Source organism: Danio aesculapii, chromosome 17 (assembly GCF_903798145.1).
Source record: "Danio aesculapii chromosome 17, fDanAes4.1, whole genome shotgun sequence".
Lineage (NCBI taxonomy): Eukaryota > Metazoa > Chordata > Actinopteri > Cypriniformes > Danionidae > Danio > Danio aesculapii.
Window position 1 is genome coordinate 31,607,462 of NC_079451.1, and position 23,982 is coordinate 31,631,443.

The 23,982-nt window shown below is 34.7% G+C and overlaps 1 protein-coding gene across 2 annotated transcripts in view; it reads left to right on the forward strand.

Annotated features, from left to right (window-relative positions):
• bicc1a (BicC family RNA binding protein 1a) overlaps positions 1-23,982 on the forward strand; it is a 73,125-nt gene that overhangs the window by 28,393 nt on the left and 20,750 nt on the right. For both annotated transcript variants that reach the window (XM_056476823.1, XM_056476824.1), the window contains exons 3-6: positions 8,763-8,832; positions 17,030-17,109; positions 17,751-17,909; positions 22,682-22,735. In XM_056476823.1, coding sequence (XP_056332798.1) covers positions 8,763-8,832; positions 17,030-17,109; positions 17,751-17,909; positions 22,682-22,735 — 363 coding nt within the window. The remainder of the gene's footprint in view (positions 1-8,762; positions 8,833-17,029; positions 17,110-17,750; positions 17,910-22,681; positions 22,736-23,982) is intronic.

The window sequence follows — 23,982 nt, forward strand, 5'->3', positions numbered from 1 at the left end:
CAACACTGAAGGTTTTAGTTATATTGCTGAAAAATGACCTTTGCCATCTCAAGAATTCAATTTTACATGTGTAAATTTAAGCTCTTTTTCAAATATTTCCTAATGATCCCTTTTCACTTTTAGCAGTCATCATAATCTTAAATCAAAAGTTTTAATATTTATATGTTTTAAATGTATGAACATTTATATGCATATACAGTGCTAAGCATATATATATATATATATATATATATATATATATATATATATATATATATGTATATATATGTATATATATATATATATATATATATATATATGTATATATGTATATATATATATATATATGTATATATGTATATATGTATATATATGTATATATGTATATATGTATATATGTATATATGTATATGTATATATGTATATATATGTATATATGTATATATATGTATATATATGTATATATATATATATATATATATATATATATATATATATATATATATATATATATATAAAGTACATTCCTCACAAATCTCTCTTTTAAATTCATATTTTAAATAGGAAAATAGGAAGCTATACAATATTATATTTGTGCATATACATTAGACTAGTCAGTACTGAAGCCAAATCTGGAGCTTATCTAACAAAATAACTTATAATGAAGCCAAAAAACTAGCACACCCAAATTTATATGTTATAGAAAAATATTAAATACAAATAAAACGAGATATCAAGAGAAACAAAAAAAGGAAAAATTTAGTTGATATTTTGTAATTTTTTTGCATTTTTTTTTAATTTATTTATATAATCTATCATGTTTGATGACTAAAATATTATTTTAATAAATATATCAGTTTAATAAATCAGTTGTTTAAATGCACCAAAAACATTGCCTAGATTCACTGAGAAATTAATAATATTCATTTTTAAAATGCGGTGTATTCAATTATGCCAAGCACTGTATATAATAAAGAAAATCAAGAAATTGTATCATGATATACAGTATGTAGAATTTTTTTTTTTTTGCTTTTAGCTGACAACATAATGTTACGAAGTGACATTAAAATCTGCAAAACATAAGGACAAATACCTCACCCAAATAAAAATGTTTTTAAGACATGAAAAAAATACTGAACAGAATTAATCAAACAAAAGATGTGCATATTTTTGTTGATGTTCGTCAAGTAACAACTGCAGAATAATACCCTGAAGGCTTGTAATTTTATAATACAAAAGACAACTTATTTTTTTATGACTTAATAGTCAGAATTATCCCAAAATGAACAACTGTGGTATCACTGTTTCTAATGTTTTTGCATGGTGTAATATGAAAGGACATGCAGACTTATTGAGACACATTGTAAAAAGGGTGTGAAAAATTCCTGTTTTATTGTAGCTTCTCTGAACTTTGCTGTTTTCAAGCTGTAATTTCCCAAATCTAAATCACAGGATGTGTCACAGCTGTGTGTGCGATTTAGAGGCTCAAGAAGATCTGGAGAGATTAATAAACTTGTTCGCCTAAGTTAAAGAAACATTCTCATGTTCTTTTGTCCTTTAGGGTGTCAAAACAAAATAAAAACTGAAGCCTGCTGTTGAACCTCAGGTCCAAGACTAACGAAACCTGGAAAAGCACGGGCCATAAATTTTAGAGGAACACGTGGGACTGAATGTTCTAGTTTATGCGTGAGCACGTGCAGACTGGGGTGGAAACATGCAATACGTGAAATACTGGACAACTTAGACTGGATGACCGTAACTGTCTTATGACATCACTCACTGCTGTCTGTCACATCTAATCCTCATTGAAGAGAATGTACAGTATTAAAGAGGAGAATAAAAGCTAGAGTGACCAGATGTCTTGTTTTTCCTTAGACAGTCCTGATTCAATGGTGTCTTCAGTGTCTTGACTTATTATGAAAAAAGCATGTTTTGTCCCATAGGTCTGCTAATATATATCCCATGTATGTCCCATAAATTTCCTAAGATTGTTCATCGCTTAGCCTTCTATCACACAAAAAAGCCAAACAATCCTAGCCAATCATGTTATTAGTATATTTTGAAGAACAAAATGACCATCCAATTGCTTTTCCATATTGATATTGAAGTTAAAGGGATACTTCACCCAAAATAATGTAAATTTACTCACCGTTTACTCCCTCAATTGGTTTCAAATCATTATGAGATTCTTTCTTCTGTTAAACATAATAATTAAATAATAATTAAAGCAAGATAAAAAGAGAATGAACATTACAAACAGGGTGCGAATTAGGGGAATTGGGCGGGGTGTGGGTGTAGTGCTTTGCGTCCCGTTTAGTTTTTTCGATGACGTGTTTCTTGCAGTTGTCAAGAGTTTTACTTGCACGGAATCTACACTTAACAACAATCCACTTCTTTTCTTTAATGAGTTAAAAATAACAAGAATCCATTGCGAAAATGTAAGTGTCCGGCCTGCCAATGTTTCTGTTTTTGACTGTCTTAGTGATGACAGGCGATTCGCAAATAAATCGTTTGTTTTTAACCAGATCTTCTAAGTGAACCAGTTGAACCAGTTCATTAAATGGAACTAAGTTGTCATTAAATGGTTTGCATCTTCAGTACTAACACACCAGATACCCCCTCTGACTTGAAATAAATCCATATCCTGAGTTAATTCAGTTACTAGAACAGTACATGGACTCATCTGCTGTGAAAAAGGAGACCGGATGATGATGGTTGGTGCAGGCTGACAGTCGCAGCACGCTCTCTCATTAAGTGTGTGATTCAACCTGACTAAGGTCATTTTTATTCTGCAGTATATTTTGTAAAAGCCAATAAAGCAGGGTAAAATAACTCGCATTACATTTTTTAAAAAGTAACTCAAATAATATTACTTAATTTTATTTATTTTTTTTAAATGTGTTACTTTTACTCGTTATTTAAAAAAATCAATATTCTTACGTAACGCACGTTACTTATAACACGTTTCCCCAACACTGCCTAGGACTAGGCATGGGACGATTACATTTTTAGGGTATACCACGGTTTGGAAAAGTCAAGGTTTTAAACCGCCAATTTTTTTTTGTAATACCGTTCCTAAGGTATGTGTAAAAATTTTATTTACTTTTTTTTTTTCCGTTTTTTAGGACAACAGTATCCATTTTAAAATGTAAAGAAATCTGTGTTTTTGAAACAAACACGTTTACTGCTCCACAATATTATAAATCTTTCAAAAAATCTAATATATTGTGTACAAAGGGGAAAAAAGTTTTCGTTTTTTACCCAGACATTTAAAAAGAACATATTTACAGATTTCCCAGTGATGTGTTGTGGCTGGAAGGGCATCCGCTGCGCAAAACAAATGCTGGATAAGTTGGCGGTTTATTCTGCTGTGGCGACCCCGGATTAATAAAGGGACTAAGCCAAAAGAAAATGAATGAATATTTTAGAGCAGTGAACACAACACCGTGAAACCTTGATATTTTTATCATACCGTCAGAATCTTATACCAGCCCATGCCTAGCCAGGACTATATTTTCAGATAAAAATCTTCTTCAGTGTTGCACAGAATAAAAAAAAAGACACCTACATTTTAAAGGGTGTTTGGATAAACAGCATTTTTACCATTTTTGGTGAACTACACCTTTAAATTTATGCTTGCATGCTTTCAGTCCATTTGGTGGAGCAGGTGCATATCTATGCCACATTTAATTATGGTGGCTTGAAAAGCCAGCATACTGTTATCTATCTTAAACTTATTATTATTATGGTGGCTTGAAAAGCCAGCATACTGTTATCTATCTTAAACTTATTATTATTCTTCTTCTTCTTCTTCTTCTTCTTCTGAGACTAATTTCTAAGTGTATCTCCTCCTAGGCCTTTCAAGCTACATACTTCAAACTTTCGTCAAACCTTCGAACTGGTCTGACTCGGGTTGCTATATCTTTTCTAACTGATCCGACCTTGGGTTTTCCGAAAAACGACCCAGAAAAATCCCAAAAGTCCCATTGACTTAACATTGGGTCAAACTTTGTGAGCTCATAACTCTGCATCAGACTGTCCTACAGACTTCTAACTGGACTCATTTAACTCAGTCTAGCCAGCAGCCAATACCTGATGACTTTTTAACTTACTAGCCACTCCCTAGCAACCACTTACAGCACCCTAGCAACTGTCCCATAGACTTCCATTGTAAAAGACTCCCATTTACTTAACATTGGATCAACCTTTGTGAGCTCATAACTCTGCATCAGACTGTCCTACAGACTAGAGTCTGGCCTCATTCAACTCAGTCTAGCCAGCAGCCAATCACTGATTACCTTTAAACTTACTAGCCACTCCCTAGCAACCAATTTCAGCACCCTAGCAACTGTCCCAGAGACTGTGACTAGCTATTCTAACACACGCTAACAGTTTTAACATCCTACTGACATGCTAATCTTGCTAGAAAGGTGCTAGCAACATGATAGTGACATGCTAGTCATGCTAGTAACATGCTAATTCATGCTAGAATCATGCTAACAACATGCTAATTCATGCTAGAAACAAGCTGACTCATGCTAGAATCATGCTAGTAACATGCTAGTTACATGCTAATTAATGCTAGAATCATGCTAGTTACATGCTAATTCATGCTAGAAACATGCTAATTCATGCTAGAATAATGCTAACAACATGCTAATTCATGCTAGAAACATGCTAGTAACATGCTAATTCATGCTAGAAACATGCTAGTAACATGCTAGAATCATGCTAGTAACATGCTAATTCATGCTAGAATCATGCTAATAACATGCTAATTCATGCTAGAATCATGCTAGTAACATGCTAATTCATGCTAGAATCATGCTAGTAACATGCTAAATCATGCTAGAAACATGCTAGTAACATGCTAATTCATGCTAGAAACATGCTAGTAACATGCTAATTCATGCTAGAAACATGCTAGTAACATGCTAATTCATGCTAGAAACATGCTAGTAACATGCTAATCCATGCTAGAATCATGCTAGTAACATGCTAATTCATGCTAGAATCATGCTAGTAACATGTTAATTCATGCTAGAATCATGCTAATAACATGCTAATTCATGCTAGAAAAATGCTAATTCATGCTAGAATCATGCTAATAACATGCTAATTCATGCTAGAAACATGCTAGTAACATGCTAATTAATGCTAGAAACATGCTAGTAACATGCTAATTCATGCTAGAATCATGCTAGTAACATGCTAATTCATGCTAGAATCATGCTAGTAACATGCTAATTCATGCTAGAATCATGCTAGTAACATGCTAATTCATGCTAGAATCATGCTAATAACATGCTAATTCATGCTAGAAACATGCTAGTTCATGCTAGAATCATGCTAGTTACATGCTAATCCATGCTAGAATCATGCTAGTAACATGCTAATTCATGCTAGAATCATGCTAGTAACATGCTAATTCATGCTAGAAACATGCTAGTAACATGCTAATTCATGCTAGAATCATGCTAATAACATGCTAATTCATGCTAGAATCATGCTAGTAACATGCTAATTCATGCTAGAATCATGCTAGTAACATGCTAATTCATGCTAGAAACATGCTAATTCATGCTAGAATCATGCTAGTAACATGCTAATTCATGCTAGAATCATGCTAATAACATGCTAATTCATGCTAGAAACATGCTAATTCATGCTAGAATCATGCTAATAACATGCTAAATCATGCTAGAAACATGCTAGTAACATGCTAATTCGTGCTAGAAACATGCTAGTAACATGCTAATTCATGCTAGAATCATGCTAGTAACATGCTAACTCATGCTAGAATCATGCTAATAACATGCTAATTCATGCTAGAAACATGCTAATTCATGCTAGAATCATGCTAATAACATGCTAGTAACATGCTAATTCATGCTAGAAACATGCTAGTAACATGCTAATTCATGCTAGAATCATGCTAGTAACATGCTAATTCATGCTAGAATCATGCTAGTAACATGCTAACTCATGCTAGAAACAGGCTAGTAACATGCTAATTCATGCTAGAATCATGCTAATTCATGCTAGAAACATGCTAGTAACATGCTAATTCATGCTAGAATGATGCTAGTTACATGCTAATTTATGTTAGAATCATGCTAGTTACTTGCTAATTCATGCTAGTAACATGCTAATTCAGACTCGGCTTTTCAAGCCACCATAAAGTTTGTCCTCAAACTTTAATATCTAGTTCTTCTTCTTCTTCTTCTTCTTCTTCTTATTCTTCTGAGACTAATTTCTAAGTGTATCTCCTCCTAGGCCTTTCAAGCTACATACTTCAAACTTTCGTCAAACCTTCAAACTGGTCTGACTCGGGTTGCTATATCTTTTCTAACTGATCCGACCTTGGGTTTCCGAAAAACGACCCAGAAAAATCCCAAAAGTCCCATTGACTTAACATTGGGTCAAACTTTGTGAGCTCATAACTCTGCATCAGACTGTCCTACAGACTTCTTACTGGACTCATTTAACTCAGTCTAGCCAGCAGCCAATAACTGATGCCTTCTTAACTTACTAGCCACTCCCTAGCAACCACTTACAGCACCCTAGCAACTGTCCCATAGACTTCCATTGTAAAAGACTCCCATTGACTTAACATTGGATCAACCTTTGTGAGCTCATAACTCTGCATCAGACTGTCCTACAGACTAGAGTCTGGCCTCATTCAACTCAGTCTAGCCAGCAGCCAATCACTGATTACCTTTAAACTTACTAGCCACTCCCTAGCAACCAATTTCAGCACCCTAGCAACTGTCCCAGAGACTGTGACTAGCTATTCTAACACACGCTAACAGTTTTAACATCCTACTGACATGCTAATCTTGCTAGAAAGGTGCTAGCAACACAATAGTGACATGCTAGTCATGCTAGTAACATGCTAATTCAATGCTAGAATCATGCTAACAACATGCTAATTCATGCTAGAAACAAGCTGATTCATGCTAGTAACATGCTAGTTACATGCTAGTTACATGCTAATTAATGCTAGAATCATGCTAGTTACATGCTAATTCATGCTAGAAACATGCTAATTCATGCTAGAATCATGCTAACAACATGCTAATTCATGCTAGAAACATGCTAGTAACATGTTAATTCATCCTAGAAACATGCTAGAATCATGCTAGTAACATGCTAATTCATGCTAGAAACATGCTAGTAACATGCTAATTCATGCTAGAATCATGCTAGTAACATGCTAATCCATGCTAGAATCATGCTAGTAACATGCTAATTCATGTTAGAATCATGCTAGTAACATGCTAATCCATGCTAGAATCATGCTAGTAACATGCTAATTCATGCTAGAAACATGCTAGTTACATGCTAATCCATGCTAGAATCATGCTAGTAACATGCTAATTCATGCTAGAATCATGCTAGTAACATGCTAATTCATGCTAGAATCATGCTAGTAACATGCTAATTAATGCTAGAATCATGCTAATAACATGCTAATTCATGCTAGAAACATGCTAATTCATGCTAGAATCATGCTAATAACATGCTAAATCATGCTAGAAACATGCTAGTAACATGCTAATTCATGTTAGAAACATGCTAGTAACATGCTAATTCATGCTAGAATCATGCTAGTAACATGCTAATTCATGCTAGAAACATGCTAGTAACATGCTAACTCATGCTAGAAACATGCTAGTAACAAGCTAATTCATGCTAGAATCATGCTAATTCATGCTAGAAACATGCTAGTAACATGCTAATTCATGCTAGAATTATGCTAGTTACATGCTAATTTATGTTAGAATCATGCTAGTTACTTGCTAATTCATGCTAGTAACATGCTAATTCAGACTCGGCTTTTCAAGCCACCATAAAGTTTGTCCTCAAACTTTAATATCTAGTTAAAATCAATGTAATTGTAATTGGTGTTAACCGAAAGGCTGAAAATCTCCACAAGGTCATGTGGAAAACTACACTTGTGTGTGTGTTTGTGTGTGTGTGTGTGTGTGTGGTGTGTGTGTGTGTGTGTGTGTGTGTGTGTGTGTGTGTGTGTGTGTTTTCTTTAATTGCTGCAGTTTCATGCTTGGATATATATATATTTTTTTCCCTGAAAGAAATTGGGTTTGTTGCCAAAGCTTCTCATGAGAACTGCTGTACAGTAAAGCCTCGCTGACCATGAAAGCCAAGAAGTTTTTATAGGCAGGATGATAGAAAGCGCACCACCAAACTGGTACAGAAATGTGTTTTCTATACAGACAAAGGTTTGCGTTGCCAGCGTTGTGGTTTGCGCTAGAAAAATGAAATTTGCATGAAAGACGAAACCGCTATAAATGTTGAAGCGTCTTCCTAGGGCAGGATTGAGCTCCAGTCTGAATGTTATTATACAACGAACCTGCGTATTCGTGTAGCTGCAAATTACCATACGTTTCTCTTTTGTGAATTTTATATGTGCACAAAACACATTACCATTCTTGCTTTCTGTCTCTTATTTTCTTCACATGTGCTACTGGTTAGCATACTAGGCCTGTCAAAGACACGCTGCCAACTGGCTGTTACATGTTTCACGAGATTTTGAGCCAGCTGTGTGTGTGTGTGTGTGTGTGTGTGTGTGTGTGTGTGTGTGTGTGTGTGTGAGAATGAGAAAGTGGGGCATGTTTTGAGCCATTGTAAGGCCTTTATTGAAACAGTCTGAAGATTTCTGTCAGTGTGCATACTTTAGCACAACTGAAATATGTGAGTTCTTGTTTGTTTGTGTTTTATAATCACTTGCATGCACTTATGCCAGGGTTTTTTTGTTTAAGGTCATGGATGAAACCAACACTCAGATTGCCTGGCCATCCAAATTGAAGATCGGAGCAAAGTCCAAAAAAGGTATACACACACACACTCACAGACGCAGAGACAGAAAGCAGTTTTGGCAGAAGTCACTGCGCTAGTAACACAGAACAAAGCTACACAAGCAAATGTGTCAAATGGAGAATGTGCTTTTATCCTATTGGTCGATTCTGTCCTGCTGTCTTTCTCTGTTTTGTTTGCAGAATGATTGTCATGATCATATTTGGTGTTCATTTTTTTGTGGCCGTAGCTGTGGAATACACAGTAATAGTTTTTCTGATGCATCATGAACATTCTGTATTGAAAAAAATTAATCATTGATATATTATGGTGTTGTAATGTATTAAATATATATATATATATATATATATATATATATATATATATATATATATATATATATATATATATATATATATATATATATATATATATATATATATATTTAATTAATCAGTATTATTCTCTAATATTAAATAATCACACAAGTGCTTTCCTTCTCCAGGACATGTAAAACTTACCAATATATTTTTGTAAATACTTTTGAAGGACAGTAAGTGCGTCTGATGTTTTTTTGTTTTATTTACAAAAAAATTGTCTGGTATGGTGTTTTACATTGCATTCGGAAAGTATTCATAGTGCTTCACTTTTTCCACATTTTTTTATGTTACAGCCTTATTCCAAAATGGATTAAATTCATTTATTTGCTCAATTCTACACTCATTCATTCATTCATTCATTCTTTTCGGCTTAGTCCCTTAATAAATCTGGGGTCATCACAGCGGAATGAGCTGCCAACTTATCCAGCACATGTTTTACGCAGCAGGTGCCTTTCCAGCTGCAACCCATCACTGGGAAACATCTATACACACTTGTTCAAACGCATACACTACGGACAATTTAGCTTACCCAATTCACCTGTACTGTATGTCTTCGGACTTGTGGGTGAAACCGGAGCACCTGGAGGGAACCCACGCAAACACGGGAAGAACATGCAAACTCCACACAGAAATGCCAACCAGCGACCTTCTTGCTGTGAGGGGAACGTGCTACCCACTCCGCCACCGTGCAGCCCAATTCTACACACAATACCCCATAATGACAATGTGAAAAAAGATTTTTTGAAATTTTTGCAAATTTATTCAAAATAAAAAACCTGAGAAATCACATGTACATAAGTATTCACAGCCTTTGCTCAATACTTTGTTGATGCACCTTTGGCAGCAATTACAGCCTCAAGTCTTTATGAATATGATGCCACAAGCTTGGCACACCTTTTGGGAATTTTTGCCCATTCCTCTTTGCAGTACCTCTCAAGCTCTATCAGGTTGGATGAGAAGCAATGGTTTACAGACATTTTCTGATCTCTCCAGAGATGTTCAATAGGATTTAGTTCTGGGCTCTGGCTGGGCCACTCAAGGACATTCACTGAGTTGAAAAACATCCCCACAGCATGATTCTGCCACCACCATGCTTCACTGTAGGGATGGTATTAGCCTGGTGATGAGCGGTGCCTGGTTTTCTCCAAACATAACGCCTGGCATTCACTCCAAAGAGTTTAATTTTACTCTCATCAGACCAGAGAATTTAGTTTCTTAGGGTCTGAGAGTCCTTCAGATGCCTTTTGGCAAATTCCAGGCGAGGAGTGGCTTCGTCTGGCCACTCTACCATACAGGCCTGTGGATTGCTGCAAAGATGGTTGTCCTTCTGTAAGGTTCTCCTCTCTCCACAGAAGAATGCTGGAGCTCAGACAGAGTGACCATCGGGTTATTGATCACCTCTCTGACTAAGGCCCTTCTCCCCCGATCACTCAGCTTGGATGGCCGGCCAGCTCTAGGAAGAGTCCTGGTGGTTCCAAACATTTTCCACTTACTGATGATAGCCGAAATTTTTCTGTAACCTTCCCCATCCTTGTGCTTTCGAGACAATCCTGTCTCGGAGGTCTACAGACAATTCCTTTGTCTTCATGCTTGGTTTGTGCTTTGACATGCACTGTCAACACTGGGACCTTATATAGACAGGTGTATGCCTTTTCAAATCATGTCCAATCAACTGAATTTACCACAGGTGAACTCTAATTAAACTGGTGAAACATCTCAAAAATGATCAGTGGAAACAGAATGTACCTGAGCTCAATTTAGAGCTATACGGCAAAGGCTGTGAATACTCATCTACATGTGATTTTTCAGCTTTTTTATTATTAATAAATTTGCAACAATTAAAAAAAATCTTTTTCACATTGTCATTATGAGGTATTTTGTGTAGAATTTTGAGCAAATGAATGAATTTAATCCATTTTGAAATAAAATGTGGAAAGAGTATAGTGCTATGAATACTTTCTGGATGCACTGTATATTACAGTACAAAAACCTTAAAATAAACTGGCAGCACATTTTCTGTTAGTTTACAAATGTAGTTCTCTTTATATTATTTCTTATACATTATTTTAATCTACTAAAATATCAGTAAAAGTCACTTTGTTAAACTGTGGAGTTGATTTTTCAACATCAAAAGGCGAAAGAGCAGAAATCAACATCCCATAATGCAATTCATATAAGCAAACCGAAAACCATTTGTGAATCACAAAATATGAAAACTGTTTATTAACAGATATTTTTAGAGTGTAGTACAGCTTTGGAGACATCTTTAACACAATAAGCAAATCTTCATACACAACTGTAGCGTATATTAAAGGGAAATGGTAACTAGCATCAAATTGTGTTCAGGAGATTAGGGGGAGCAAGTCTGTGGTATTCTGTAATTTTCTGTGGCAATAGTTCAGACCAACATGTTGGCCTGAAAAAGCCATAGAACATAATCAGGTCCTTAAGGATTTTCCTAAATGATTAACGCAGGAGGACCTGGCAACACTTTGTAAATCCAAATCTAGTGTGGGTGAAGAGTGACATGAAGCTGGATGGCTTAGGGCTCTCAAAAGAAGCTAGTGTTCTCTTCTACCTTGAAAGTTCATTAGGAGTTTAGAAGAAAAAGGCTATTGCTGTGATTCTCACAAGTCTAGTATTTATGACATTTAATTGGTACTTTATAATTAATGAGGCAAGCACACCTATACAATGAGTTGTATTAGTTCATGTTAGTTAATGTATTTACTTGCACAAACAAACAATGAACAATATGTTTTTTACAGTAGTTGCTCATGTCAGTTAACATCAAGCAACCTCCCGCTCTCCCTCATGAAGCTAATACAAAAGTCAATGAAACTGCAATTCATGGAAATTCCACTAGTCCTGGCTCCATAATAGAGCAAATTTCTAATGACCCCATTGTTAAAATGGCCAATTTTACAGCAGAAAAAAAGGTGTTTACAACCTGGTCCAAAGATCGATTTTGGTTCATATAGCTAATATTACCCTTCCAGACAACTGTGAGGGGGTGGGGGGTGTTTATAACTCATCCATTTTGTTTATATTAAGTTATATTAGGTCTGCATAATTAAGGGCGTGACCACTTGAGTGACAGGTCTTGCTGGTCGCCGTCACTGATTCCAGCTGATAAGCCACTAAACTCGACATATTCATCGTATTTTTGTGTTGTTTTATGTGGCTTTACAGTCAGTTGCTTTTTGGAATTATTTCTTACACTCACACTATGAGCACTTAATTATGCTCCCAAACCATTTAAGTTGCCTCCATTTCCCAGGTGAGTGAAATTATATATACTTACAGGCATATGTCATACAAGTCTGAGCGTCTGAAGCTTTGCCGTACAGTGTTTTGCCTAGATTTTGGAATTAGAATTGCATTTACCAACAGACTATATGTATTTTGTACATATACAAAGTATTTTGAAGTAATTTGCATTTTCCTCCTGTAGAAAAACATCATAAGAACAATGTTTAGTAGCTCAATGTGTTACAAAAGTGTTTTTAAAAGTCTGAACATTTTATTGATGTAGTATACAGCCAAGCCGGTTTAGGTTTTCACCCAGGCAGGGTCGAAGCAAACAGGGGGGATGGGGTGGATACGTCCCCCCTCACTTTTAGTGACAGACCATTTAGAAACAGTTGATTAATAATTATATGAACGTAAACTTTTGGATCTTATACAGCTGTCCCCCTCACTTTTAAAATGTCAGCTACACCCCTGCACCCAGGTAAATGCTGAGTTTTCTGGCTCAAGATGGTGGATTGGTTTTTGTGCTTCATCACCATGATAACTTGCTCCACAGCTAAACTTCTCTTTACTCTGGGTTAGAAATTGTTAAGCTAAACTGGACAAATCAGCTGAGTAAGTGTGTATTTAAAAGGGTGTTTTGAAAAGTGAATTGTGCTGACTCTCTCAAGCCTGGTTTATACTTGATGCATCCGCTAGTTCACTTGAGTGTGCGCGGCGAACGTGATGTCATCGCGGTGTTTGCAGAGGTTCGCTTGGGGTGCGTCCAACAGTATTTCGGCTGGCGGAGCGCAGTTTTTTTTTTTTTTTTTTTTTTACTTGAGCGAACTGTGCGCGCGGCGCAGCGTTTGATTTGATTCAAGTTGAATATGAAGTACTTTAAAGAGATTTTGTCTGAAATGGGTACATCTGTACAGACATCTTTATGATCCGAGATCATAGAGAGAACCTAATGATCAATATATCTTGGCTAGAAATTGCAACAGCCATGGGAAATGAGGACAGTTTTTGTCAAAAGTTTGGAAAAACCTGAGGGATAAGTTTGTCAAAGCCAAGAAAAGCCATGGCAAAAGTGTAATTGTGTACCCGGGTACACGATTACAGAAATGTGTTTTTCCACCAGTCATAGTTATTACACTGATGTATATGTTACAATTTTGAATTTAAAACTATTTAATAGTTACAAAACTATAATTAGGGGAAATTATTTCTTTGATAACTGGAAAGGAATATTTGAACTTATCGGTTAATATACTGATGGGCTGTTTTTATAGACTTTATTGGTGATAATTGTCAGGAATTTTGGATCATTATTGCTTTTTTAGCATGAGTAGGGGACAGAAACTAGTCAGAGTGTAATGTGTGAAGTGTGGAGTGGGCAAAATCTAAAAAAAAAACCCCATCTGTATTTATTAGGAAGTGTACTTTTTTGCTTTCATTCTTGCCATAATAAAAATATATTTGTAGAGCAAGTCATGTTCTGTTGTCATTAATATTTTAATAAACTTTAATAGGTAAAACTGTCCGAGATATGAACAAAAGCAAGTGATGAATCAAAGATTGATTTAAAAAAAATCTTGAATGGTTATAAAAATCCTTATCATTATAATAATTAATAAAAAATGTCATTTTAAAGAATATCACAACGTCGGACGCGGCAAGTATAAAAGCCTCATCCATTTCGTGAGGTGCGCACGCAGTCAGTGGAGGTCCGCAATGCGGTGCCAGTCGAAAATATAAATCCAGCTTCATGCGAACTGACAAACGAATTCTCAAACCAACTCTCTAATGTCTTTGATTGGCTGTTAGCTGCACTCGTGTGTCGCATGATAAGCTGTTTGATTCAAATACTACAAGTTCATGTGTACAGGCTCCAGAGTTAATCACTAACCCTGAGTTGACAGAGAACATTTATATCAAGCATTGTGAAACAGTTTAACCTGATCTTAACCAGTTTACATTTCTTTGAATTTGTCAAACCTAAACTTACTCTGCAACACGGAGTTTGTTCAACAGACCTCAGGTGTCAACGGGAATGTGTCTCTCTCATATACTTTTGACCTGATTGACCAAAAAGGCATCTTAAAACTAGATGTAAACAGGGGCTAAGAGGGTTCTTTTCTGTTTAAGACCCCTAAAGAATGCCATAATGAATCAAGCAAACAGAACAACCCCGAATTTACTTTTTATTTGTTAAAGATCTGTTATGTGGATATTTTTAATGAAAAGAAATCAAATGTGCGTATCATTCTGTTGTTATTTCTGAGTCTGACCTTAAAGTTCCAGGTTAGTCTGTTTCTCAATAGTCTTTTAACAGAGTTTTTCTCGATAGGCCCAAGATCTGTGTTTCACTCAATCACCAAATATTTTCCCTTTTTTTTATCATTCTGTTTTCTGTAAAGTTCCCTGTTCATCTTGTTGTAAATATTGGTCAGTGTTTGTGACTCAGATGCTAAACTATATTTCACTTTGCCAGGTCTCAAACTATTTTCTCGTTTTTGCCCTCTTTTTTTCCAATTTCTTTCTTTTTTCAGCCTCTGTAACAGATGTTATCAATCTGAGAGATGTCTGTTCCACTCTGTCCTGAGTCAGTAAAGCACTTTTAAATGAGGCTGTCTGCTACACAAAAACAAAATCTCTCTCAAATGAAGTGTAGAGACCAGACAGTATGGTTGAGAACATAAATAAATGGCTTGGTTGAAGCCAAGACCAGCATACTTACTATGCATTAGATTTTCAACTTTTTTTTAAGGAAATAAATACTTTCAAATGAATCATAATTAACATTTATTTATACAGTTGAAGTCAGAATTATTAGCCCCCCTTTGATTATTATTATTTTTTTCTTTTTTAAATATTTCCCAAATGATGTTTAACCGAGCAAGGAAATTTTCACAGTATGTCTGATAATATTTTTTTTTCTGAAGAAAGTATTTTTTGCTTTATTTTGGCTAGAATAAAAGCAGTTTACAATTTTTTAAAAACCATTTTTAGGTCAAAATTATTAGCCCCTTCAAGCTATATATTTTTTTTCGATAGTCTACAAAACAAACCATCATTATACAATAACTTGCCTAATTACCCTAACCTGCCTAGTTAACCTAATTAACCTAGTTAAGCCTTTAAATGTCACTTTAAGCTGTATAGAAGTGTCTTGATAAATATCTAGTCAAATATTATTTACTGTCATCATGGCAAAGATAAAATAAATCAGTTATTAGAAATAAGTTATTAAAACTATTATGTTTAGAAATATGTTAAAAAATCTTCTCTCCGTTAAACAGAAATTGGAAAAAAAATAAACAGGGGGCGAATAATTCAGACTTCAACTGTGTAAATTCCCTTTATTTTTATAGTAACTGTACATACAATTTTATTTTTTATACCTGTTATGATATATATACATTTTCAATTAGTAATGTATCTTTGCATGCTACAAGTGGTCAGAGTTCAGTTAGTCTTAGCCTCAAACCAAGCACTGTCCATGTCAATTTGGAACGTTAAATGCATACACTTTCTCAGTAATCATCACACATGCAACCCTCTCTTACACACACACACACACACACACACACACACACACACACACACTCTCTCACTGGAGCTGATGACTTCCACATGGCAGGAAGAGGACAGTGTTTTGGGCAGGACGAGGAGCCTCTACTGGTGTTACTCCAGTACCTCCCCCAATATCAGCCCTCTGTGTGTGTGTGTGTGTGTGTGTGTGTGTGTGCAGGACAGTGATCCTTCCTGTCTCGTTTCCCCCTCACTGCTCCTCTTAGACCAGTCCTGAAGAGTTTTGGGGGAGTGAGTAAGGCAGAGAATATGTGTTGAGAAAAACACAACTCAAAGAGCTATTTTTAGAAAGTACCATAAAGCTGATTTGCGTCACTCGTTATGTGCCGTGGTCGCATGAGTAAAAATGTCCTTTTATAGTTTAACCTTTTGATCAAAATATTAACAAAAAAAACAGCTTTACGCTTATTGAGAATAAACAAGTACAAACAGGGCAAATATTTTTCTCAAATATGTATGTAAAGGTAGAAATTGCGTTTTTTGGAATTAAAATTTGGAGTTTTGTAAGATAACGAAACGATTTACAAACTGAATGTTGAGTAGGCATGGGCTGGTATAAGATTCTGACGGTATGATAACCTTGGATAAAACATCACAGTTTCACGATTTCACAGTATTGTGATTACTGCTCTAAAATATCTTCTTTTTAAATGTCTCCCCTATGAACACAATATATTTTATTTTGAGAAATATTTTAAATATTTTGTACAGTAAACATGTCAGGCTAAATAATTTAAATGAATCATTGACTTCTGCTTTCTTCATTAGTTTCAAAAACACTGATATCTTCACAATTTAAAACGACATTTTTGGATATCTTGGAGATACTGTTGTCCTAAAAAACGTAAATAAAAAACTTACACGTACCTTAGGAACAGTATTACAGAAAATTTTGTCCGTTTTAAAACCTTGACTTTTCTAAACCGCAGTATACCATGAAAACTGTTATCGTCCCATGCCTAATGTGGAGTATGTTAAATAATGACTGACCTGCTTAATCCATCTTCTTTCTTTTCCCCTCACAGATCCTCATATTAAGGTCAGCGGAAAGAGGGATGATGTGCGAGAGGCAAAAGAGAAAATAATGTCTGTTCTTGACACAAAGGTACAGTACCTGCTAAGCTTGTGATTGTCATGGCAACTGCTGGAAAATGTGGGTCTGTAGAGGTTTGCTTCAAAACTCATTGTATGAAAAAGGATTTTTTTTTTCTTTTTAAGCAGAAATGTCTTTGAAAGCTAAATTATATGAGCAGAGAATAATAGCCTTTCTTTCCCCTTTTCCACTGCTTTAAGCATATGTACAGCCATGGGAAAAATATGACTTGAAATGTTGAAATGACAAAAATTTGGAAGAAATGTAATCAGACATTTGTCAACATTTTACTAAAACCCATATTAATTTAATGCAGAGAAGTGCTTTGCTTTCTAGAACAAAAGTTAAATACAAATTTTTCTTGAGTTGTAAAAGCTGAATTTTTGGTGTCTGTACTCTAGTTTGCAGTGTCACATCCTGTGATCCTTCCGAAATCATTCTGACATTGCACAAACTGCAATACATCTTTTGAGAAATAGCAAGCTTAAAGAGCAGCATTTCTTTAAAAAAAATTCGACATCATTTTAATGCATAAATAGTAGTGTGTCTAATCACAGGCTGCTTAGAATTAGGAACAGGACTGAAGGATTTTTAATTCAGCTCTAAAAGTCTTTTCTTCAGGTTTCAAAGCTATGACCTTTGACCCTTTGCAGAGCCATCGAGTGACCCTGAAGATGGACGTGTCCCACACAGAGCACTCGCATGTCATTGGTAAAGGAGGACACAACATCAAACGGGTGATGGAGGAGACGGGCTGCCATATACACTTCCCTGACTCCAACAGACACAGTCAAGCAGAGAAGAGCAACCAGGTACATAATCAGACATTAAAAAGTCTTAAATAATATAAAAAAAACTAAATTTTAAGCCTTTAAAAGTGTTACATTTACTGAAATATGGCGTTGTAGGTCTTAAATCATTTTAAACTGGTCTTAATTTTCCTTTGTCCATGTAGCGCTACACAACAATGATAACATTTGTTTCAAAGTTCTCCATGTATTTAGTGAGGACACTCACCTGGACAGACTGTTGTGCATACATTTAGCTGATTATCATTTTTAAATCTTGTCTCTTAAAGTAACGCTGAATAAAATTTATGTAAATAATAAGCGTTTGCACATCTTTAAAATGTGTGGCTAAGAAATAACCATATTTGGATTTTATGGTGCAAGTAAACATATTTTGCACTAACCATGAGAAAAAATCCTTAGTGTTTTGCTCTTTATACATATGAAATGTCCTTCATAATGTCTAAAAAAGGTCTTAAAAAGTCTTAAATTTGTGAAAATTGATGAAACCTGCAGAGACCTTGATAATACACACACAATCTTTTTTATGTTAGTAAAACTCCCTCAATTAAAATGTACGTTCTTTGTGGGTCTGTTTACAATACCATGATTGATGAACAAAAGGTTTTTGCAAGTTCCCACATAAAAAAAACAATAGCAATAATTTACTGTAGTATTTTTAACCCATACTTAAGTGTATTATACTGAATATATTATAGTCTTTACATCACTTTTTTAAATGAATACCGTAGCATTGAACTAATAAATTGTTATTAGTACTGTAGCATACTTTAGTTTTACTATAGTAAACTGTGGTGTATTGTGTGTTGTACAGTGGTGGAAAGAGTACTGAAAAATTATACTCTTGTAAAAGTAGCACAACTTGGCCAAAAATGTAGCACAAGTAGAGTAAAGGTGTCTCGTATAAGTATGAGTAAAAAGTAGCCCTTTTAAAATTACTCAAGAGTAGTGAGTATTACGTTGTGAAAAGCATATTTTAAATATGCATTTAAAAAAATTCAGGAAAAAGTGTTTTATGTAATGTAAATTCGGACCACAAGTCCACTTATATGGACATCATTTTTCTCTAAACGTGCATCATATCAAAAGATGATACTTAGGTTTTTATTTTAATTAGGTTCTAATAAGCCCAAATAGCAAAGAGAAATAAAAAATGCATGTAAAAAAACACCTTGGGCCTTAAGAGGTTAAGATCATTTGGCGATTTCAGTCATCACACAGTAAACATCTGCCATCTTCTCATCAGTGATATGCAATCTGTGTCATTGTGTGTAAAGATTTTGGACGTCTCTTCTTGGACACTTTTAATGCTTGCAAATGGTTTGCTGCATTTATAAAGCGCCCTTGTCTTGAGGTTGTTCAGTACGGTGCGATTTACTTTCTATGTGCGATTTGATTGGACAGGAATCACAAAAAATAAAGTAGTGACTGCAGGTTGAAGTAAAATACTAGAGTAAAAGTACTGATACAGCAATAAAAATGTATTCAAGAGAAAGTAAAAGTACACATTTATAAATCTACTTAGTAAATTACAATTCCTGATTTAAAAAAACTACTCACAGTAATTTGAGTTTTTGTTATTTACTACTTTACACCATTGATGTTGAATAATACATCCTATAGTTGTAGAAAACTACATAATTTGGTAATTTGTTTATAGTATTATTACAACAGCAACAATACATTTACCAAAAACAGATGAATTGAAGTGCTTTATTATTGTATCGTTCAAAGCGTACGATGGCCAATTACACAGATCCATAAAATTATAAATGAATCATACTATAGATTAATACATTTCCCAGTGATGGGTTACAGCTGTAAGGGCATCCGCCGCGTAAAACATGTTGGATAAGTTGGTGGTTCATTCCGCTGTGGTGACCACTGATTAATAAAGAGACTAAGCTGAAAAGAAAATGAATGAATTAATAGATTAATAAAAACTACATTAGTTACTAATGATATTATCACATTATAGCATTTTAGTGTGTGTGTGTGTGTGTGTGTACACTGTATGTGGTAAATTTTGCTAAACTGCCTTCTTTATACTACGAAAGAACAAAAATTTACACAGATTTCAAAAAATGGGGATATTGTGGCATGGAATTTTCATTGGCACAATAATCTTTATAATAATAATCTATACAGTAGACAGGATTATCACTGTACCGTTTGTTATCGTAATAACACATTTAATGATTTTCAGAAAACAAAAACACTCTTGATTTTAAATTAAAAATACATTCATACTGTATATAAATTGTAATTACTGACATGAATTAGAGATCATTATACATAGCACTTGTACATTATACAAGTACTTTATAAATGCTCACCATTACAATATATATATTCATTAGGCATGGGCCGGTATGATAACGGTACAATAACCTTAAATAAAAATATCACGGTTTCACGGTATCACAATATTGTGCTCACTGCTCTAAAATATATTCTTTTTATATGTCTGGGTAAAAACAAATCCTTTTTTCGCCTTTGAACACTATATTTTAATTTGAGAAACATTTAAAATATTTTGGAGCAGTAAACATGTCAAAAACATGTCAAATACTTCTGCTGTCTTCATTCGTTTCAAAAGCACAGCTTTCCTTACAATTTAAAATGGCATCTTTGGATGTCTTTTCTTCTGGAGATTCTGTTGTCCTAAAAAACAAAAAAATATGTAAATAAAAAATCTTACACATACCTTAGGAAGGGTATTACAGAAAGTTTTGACGGTTTTAAAACCTTGACTTTTCCAAACCGCAGTATACCTTGAACATGGTTATCATCCTGTGCCTAATATCCATACATATCCATTACCACAATTTATTTTATTAATGAATACTGGCAAAACAACTTTTAAACTTTCACAATTTTCCTAACATTGTAATCATGATCACTTTTAAGGGTCACGAAACACCAAAACATATTTTTTGAGATGTTCACAGGTATTTGTGTCCCACGTTGCTAAAAACACTATGAGGACACACAAAATTTTGTTTTTGCGTTATTTCGAGAAAATTCATTCTTCTGGTTTAAAAAGAACATATGAAGCTACGTCACAGCGATTAGATCCTTGTGTTAATTCCAGCGTGGAGACTGGATGTCTGTACTGGCAAAATCAAAATGACTTAGTAACTAAGTTTACAGTACATTAGTATCACTACAACATTATTGACCGAAAGATCCGCTGTAAATGCTGCTCTCCAAATGTAAACATGTAAACACTGAAATGCAGAGATGTTATTTTTTTCCATACGCTATGCAATATCAAAAATGCCATTGAAACAACACTCTTGCATGCATGAAATGTTCCTGAAAAAAAGGCAAAATAGGGCAAACTGCCGTTAAAGATGACAAATTAAGAAGGAAACATAAAAAATTACATGAAACTCCAGAGGAAAAGCGGATAGCTTGCTGAAGCAATGATGTTAATGGTATTATGTGCTTTAATTTGTAAAACAGGATCATGAAAGGAACATTCAAATACCAACTCATGTAAACACTTTAATCATATTATTGTCTTATTCAGATTAAAGCAAATAATTTAATGACTGATGTCCATGTAAACGAGGTCACTGTCTATCTTTCCTGCATCTGTGTTGCCTCTGTTAAAATAAGCTTATGCATGTACTGAAACTTCCCTTTTCATGCAAACCCTTCCCTCTTTCACCACTTGACCACCTAAACAAAGCTGGACTCACCCACTTTCCTGACTTTTCAAACTAGAGGTGAAACTAGAGGGTTTTATGGCCCTTTAATTTTGTTCCTCATCCCCTACAGTGTTTCTCAACCTCCATCAGTGTGTCTCCTTTGTCTGCCACACCCATTAGAGGTCTTTTAGTCTCTGCTAATGAGCTCATGGTCTGAATCAGGTGTGTTTGGTTAAGAAGACATGGTAAATGTGCAGAGCTGGTAGGTCTCCAGGAAGGTGGTTGAGAAACACTGCCCTATATGATTGTATTATCGCAGAACTATACATTTCTGCAATATACGAGCATTACTTTGACATGGTAACCTCTGATTACCACCAATTGTAACTTTTCTTTCTGTAAAGCTATATCATGAAAAGCTCTGCATAAATGAACTTGAACTGAATTGAATGTCTAGTTTCAAATGACGTGGGTGAATACGCGATAACCAAATTGTAGTTTTTAATGTAAATAATCCAAACTATCAAATCTGTTTAGCCTTACATTATGCTAATGTAGCAAATCTCTTCCATCATACTGTCCAGCAGTGTCTGAACTTGAGCTGAATCATATTATTGGCTGAGGGACATGAAACCATTTTTATTGGCTGCAGGATGCGAACGCTTTGCAGTATGATGGATCTGATTGGCTGCTGGACGACGCTCAGCATTTAATAGGCTGTTGAGTGGTCTGACGAGGCGTGCAGACAGTTTGGACTGTTAGTAGCGAACATACACACAAACACACACCTCAGAGCCAAACCAGATGCACTCTTTGAACCGAGCAGGGATTAATGCTCGCAGGCCATGATTAAACGCTGTCGGGATGAACTGATGGAAATGAAAAAAATGAAACGCACGCAGGACCTTTAATTAGGGTTTATAGACTGGCGTCTAGCCATGCACATATTTCCATTTAATGTTTCGATGGGTAATAAATCAGGTTTCTGGATGTGACACGATGTCTTATTTAAGCTTCTCGTTCTTGCTGGATGAGAGAAAGGAATAAACACATCTGCTCATATTGTGAAGAAAGCTTGTGAAGGACAATCAGTTCTTTGTCTTTGTGTTTTTCTCTCAGGTGTCTATAGCAGGACAGTTGACTGGCGTAGAGGCGGCGCGAGTGAAAATACGGGTGAGCTTTTGATTGATTAAAGTTGAGCTGTGCATTACAGGACTGACATTTTAAGGAGATATGTCATCACATATAGATGTACAATTCTGATGCTGGATCACAAAACCAGCCAATATTGCCCAAGTCATAGCCAAAAATACATTCAAAACTGTACATACAAAAGTACAAATCATGTTCTATGAATATGTTTTGTAAGTTTCCTACTATGAATATATAAAAATGTAACTTTTGATTAGTAATATGCATTGTTCAGTATTCCGATTTATTTTATTTATTTATTTTTTGAATCCTCAGATTGCAGATTTAACATTCGTTACACTTTTGGGTTCATTTTGACCCCAAGGAGATGCGTAAAAATAAATAAGTTAATAAGAAAAAAATTAATCATAATTCTAATAAAAAGCCTTGTTTTCAGAAAACAAATCTTTTCAAAGCTGAATGTCCCTCGAAATACACATTATTTATCTGTTTATTTTATTTACTTTTTAGTGTGGACTGATTTAGATTTGTACTAATAAAATATTATTTTAAAGAGATATTATTAATATGCATATTTATGGAGTTCATTTATGGGCATCAAAATATTTTTAAATAACATTTTAAGGAGTAATTTCATTGATGAAAATAATCTTTTTTTCTAAAAGTAAAAGTAGGATTTTGAAAACCTTTCAGGGGAATTTGTTTGGATGTTTTATTGATATAAAGAAATGCTGGTTTTATGAATTTTGACTGTCAGGCGGTTCATTCAACTGTGGCAACCCCTGATTATTAAAGGGACTAAGCCGAAAAGAAAATGAATGAATGAATGAATGACTCTATCTATCAGTCAGAAGTTTTAACTAAAAAATAACGTCAATAAATTCCATGAATTACAGTAGATTTAACACTGGAAATTTTTGGGTTATATCTTAGAAATTCTATAAAACCTCACGTGAACAAGATGAAGTTAAACAGAATATTTTTTTACAAACTTTTGTGTAACAAATGTACAGATGTATAAATCCTTTTTTCAACCAAAATATGACTCTACCAAAACATTCGAATAACTTTGAGTTAACTCATCCTGAACAGTCTCAAATAGATTTAGAGTAAGTCATAATTTACTGTCGCGCCCCCTAGTGGTTACGATCAGTTCATTTCAAATCAGTTATGGTCAATCATAGCCTTAAGGTGAGACTATAAAAACTATTTTTTAAAACAGCTGTTAATTTAAACATTTTGTACTTTTTGGCTTTTCAGAATTTATG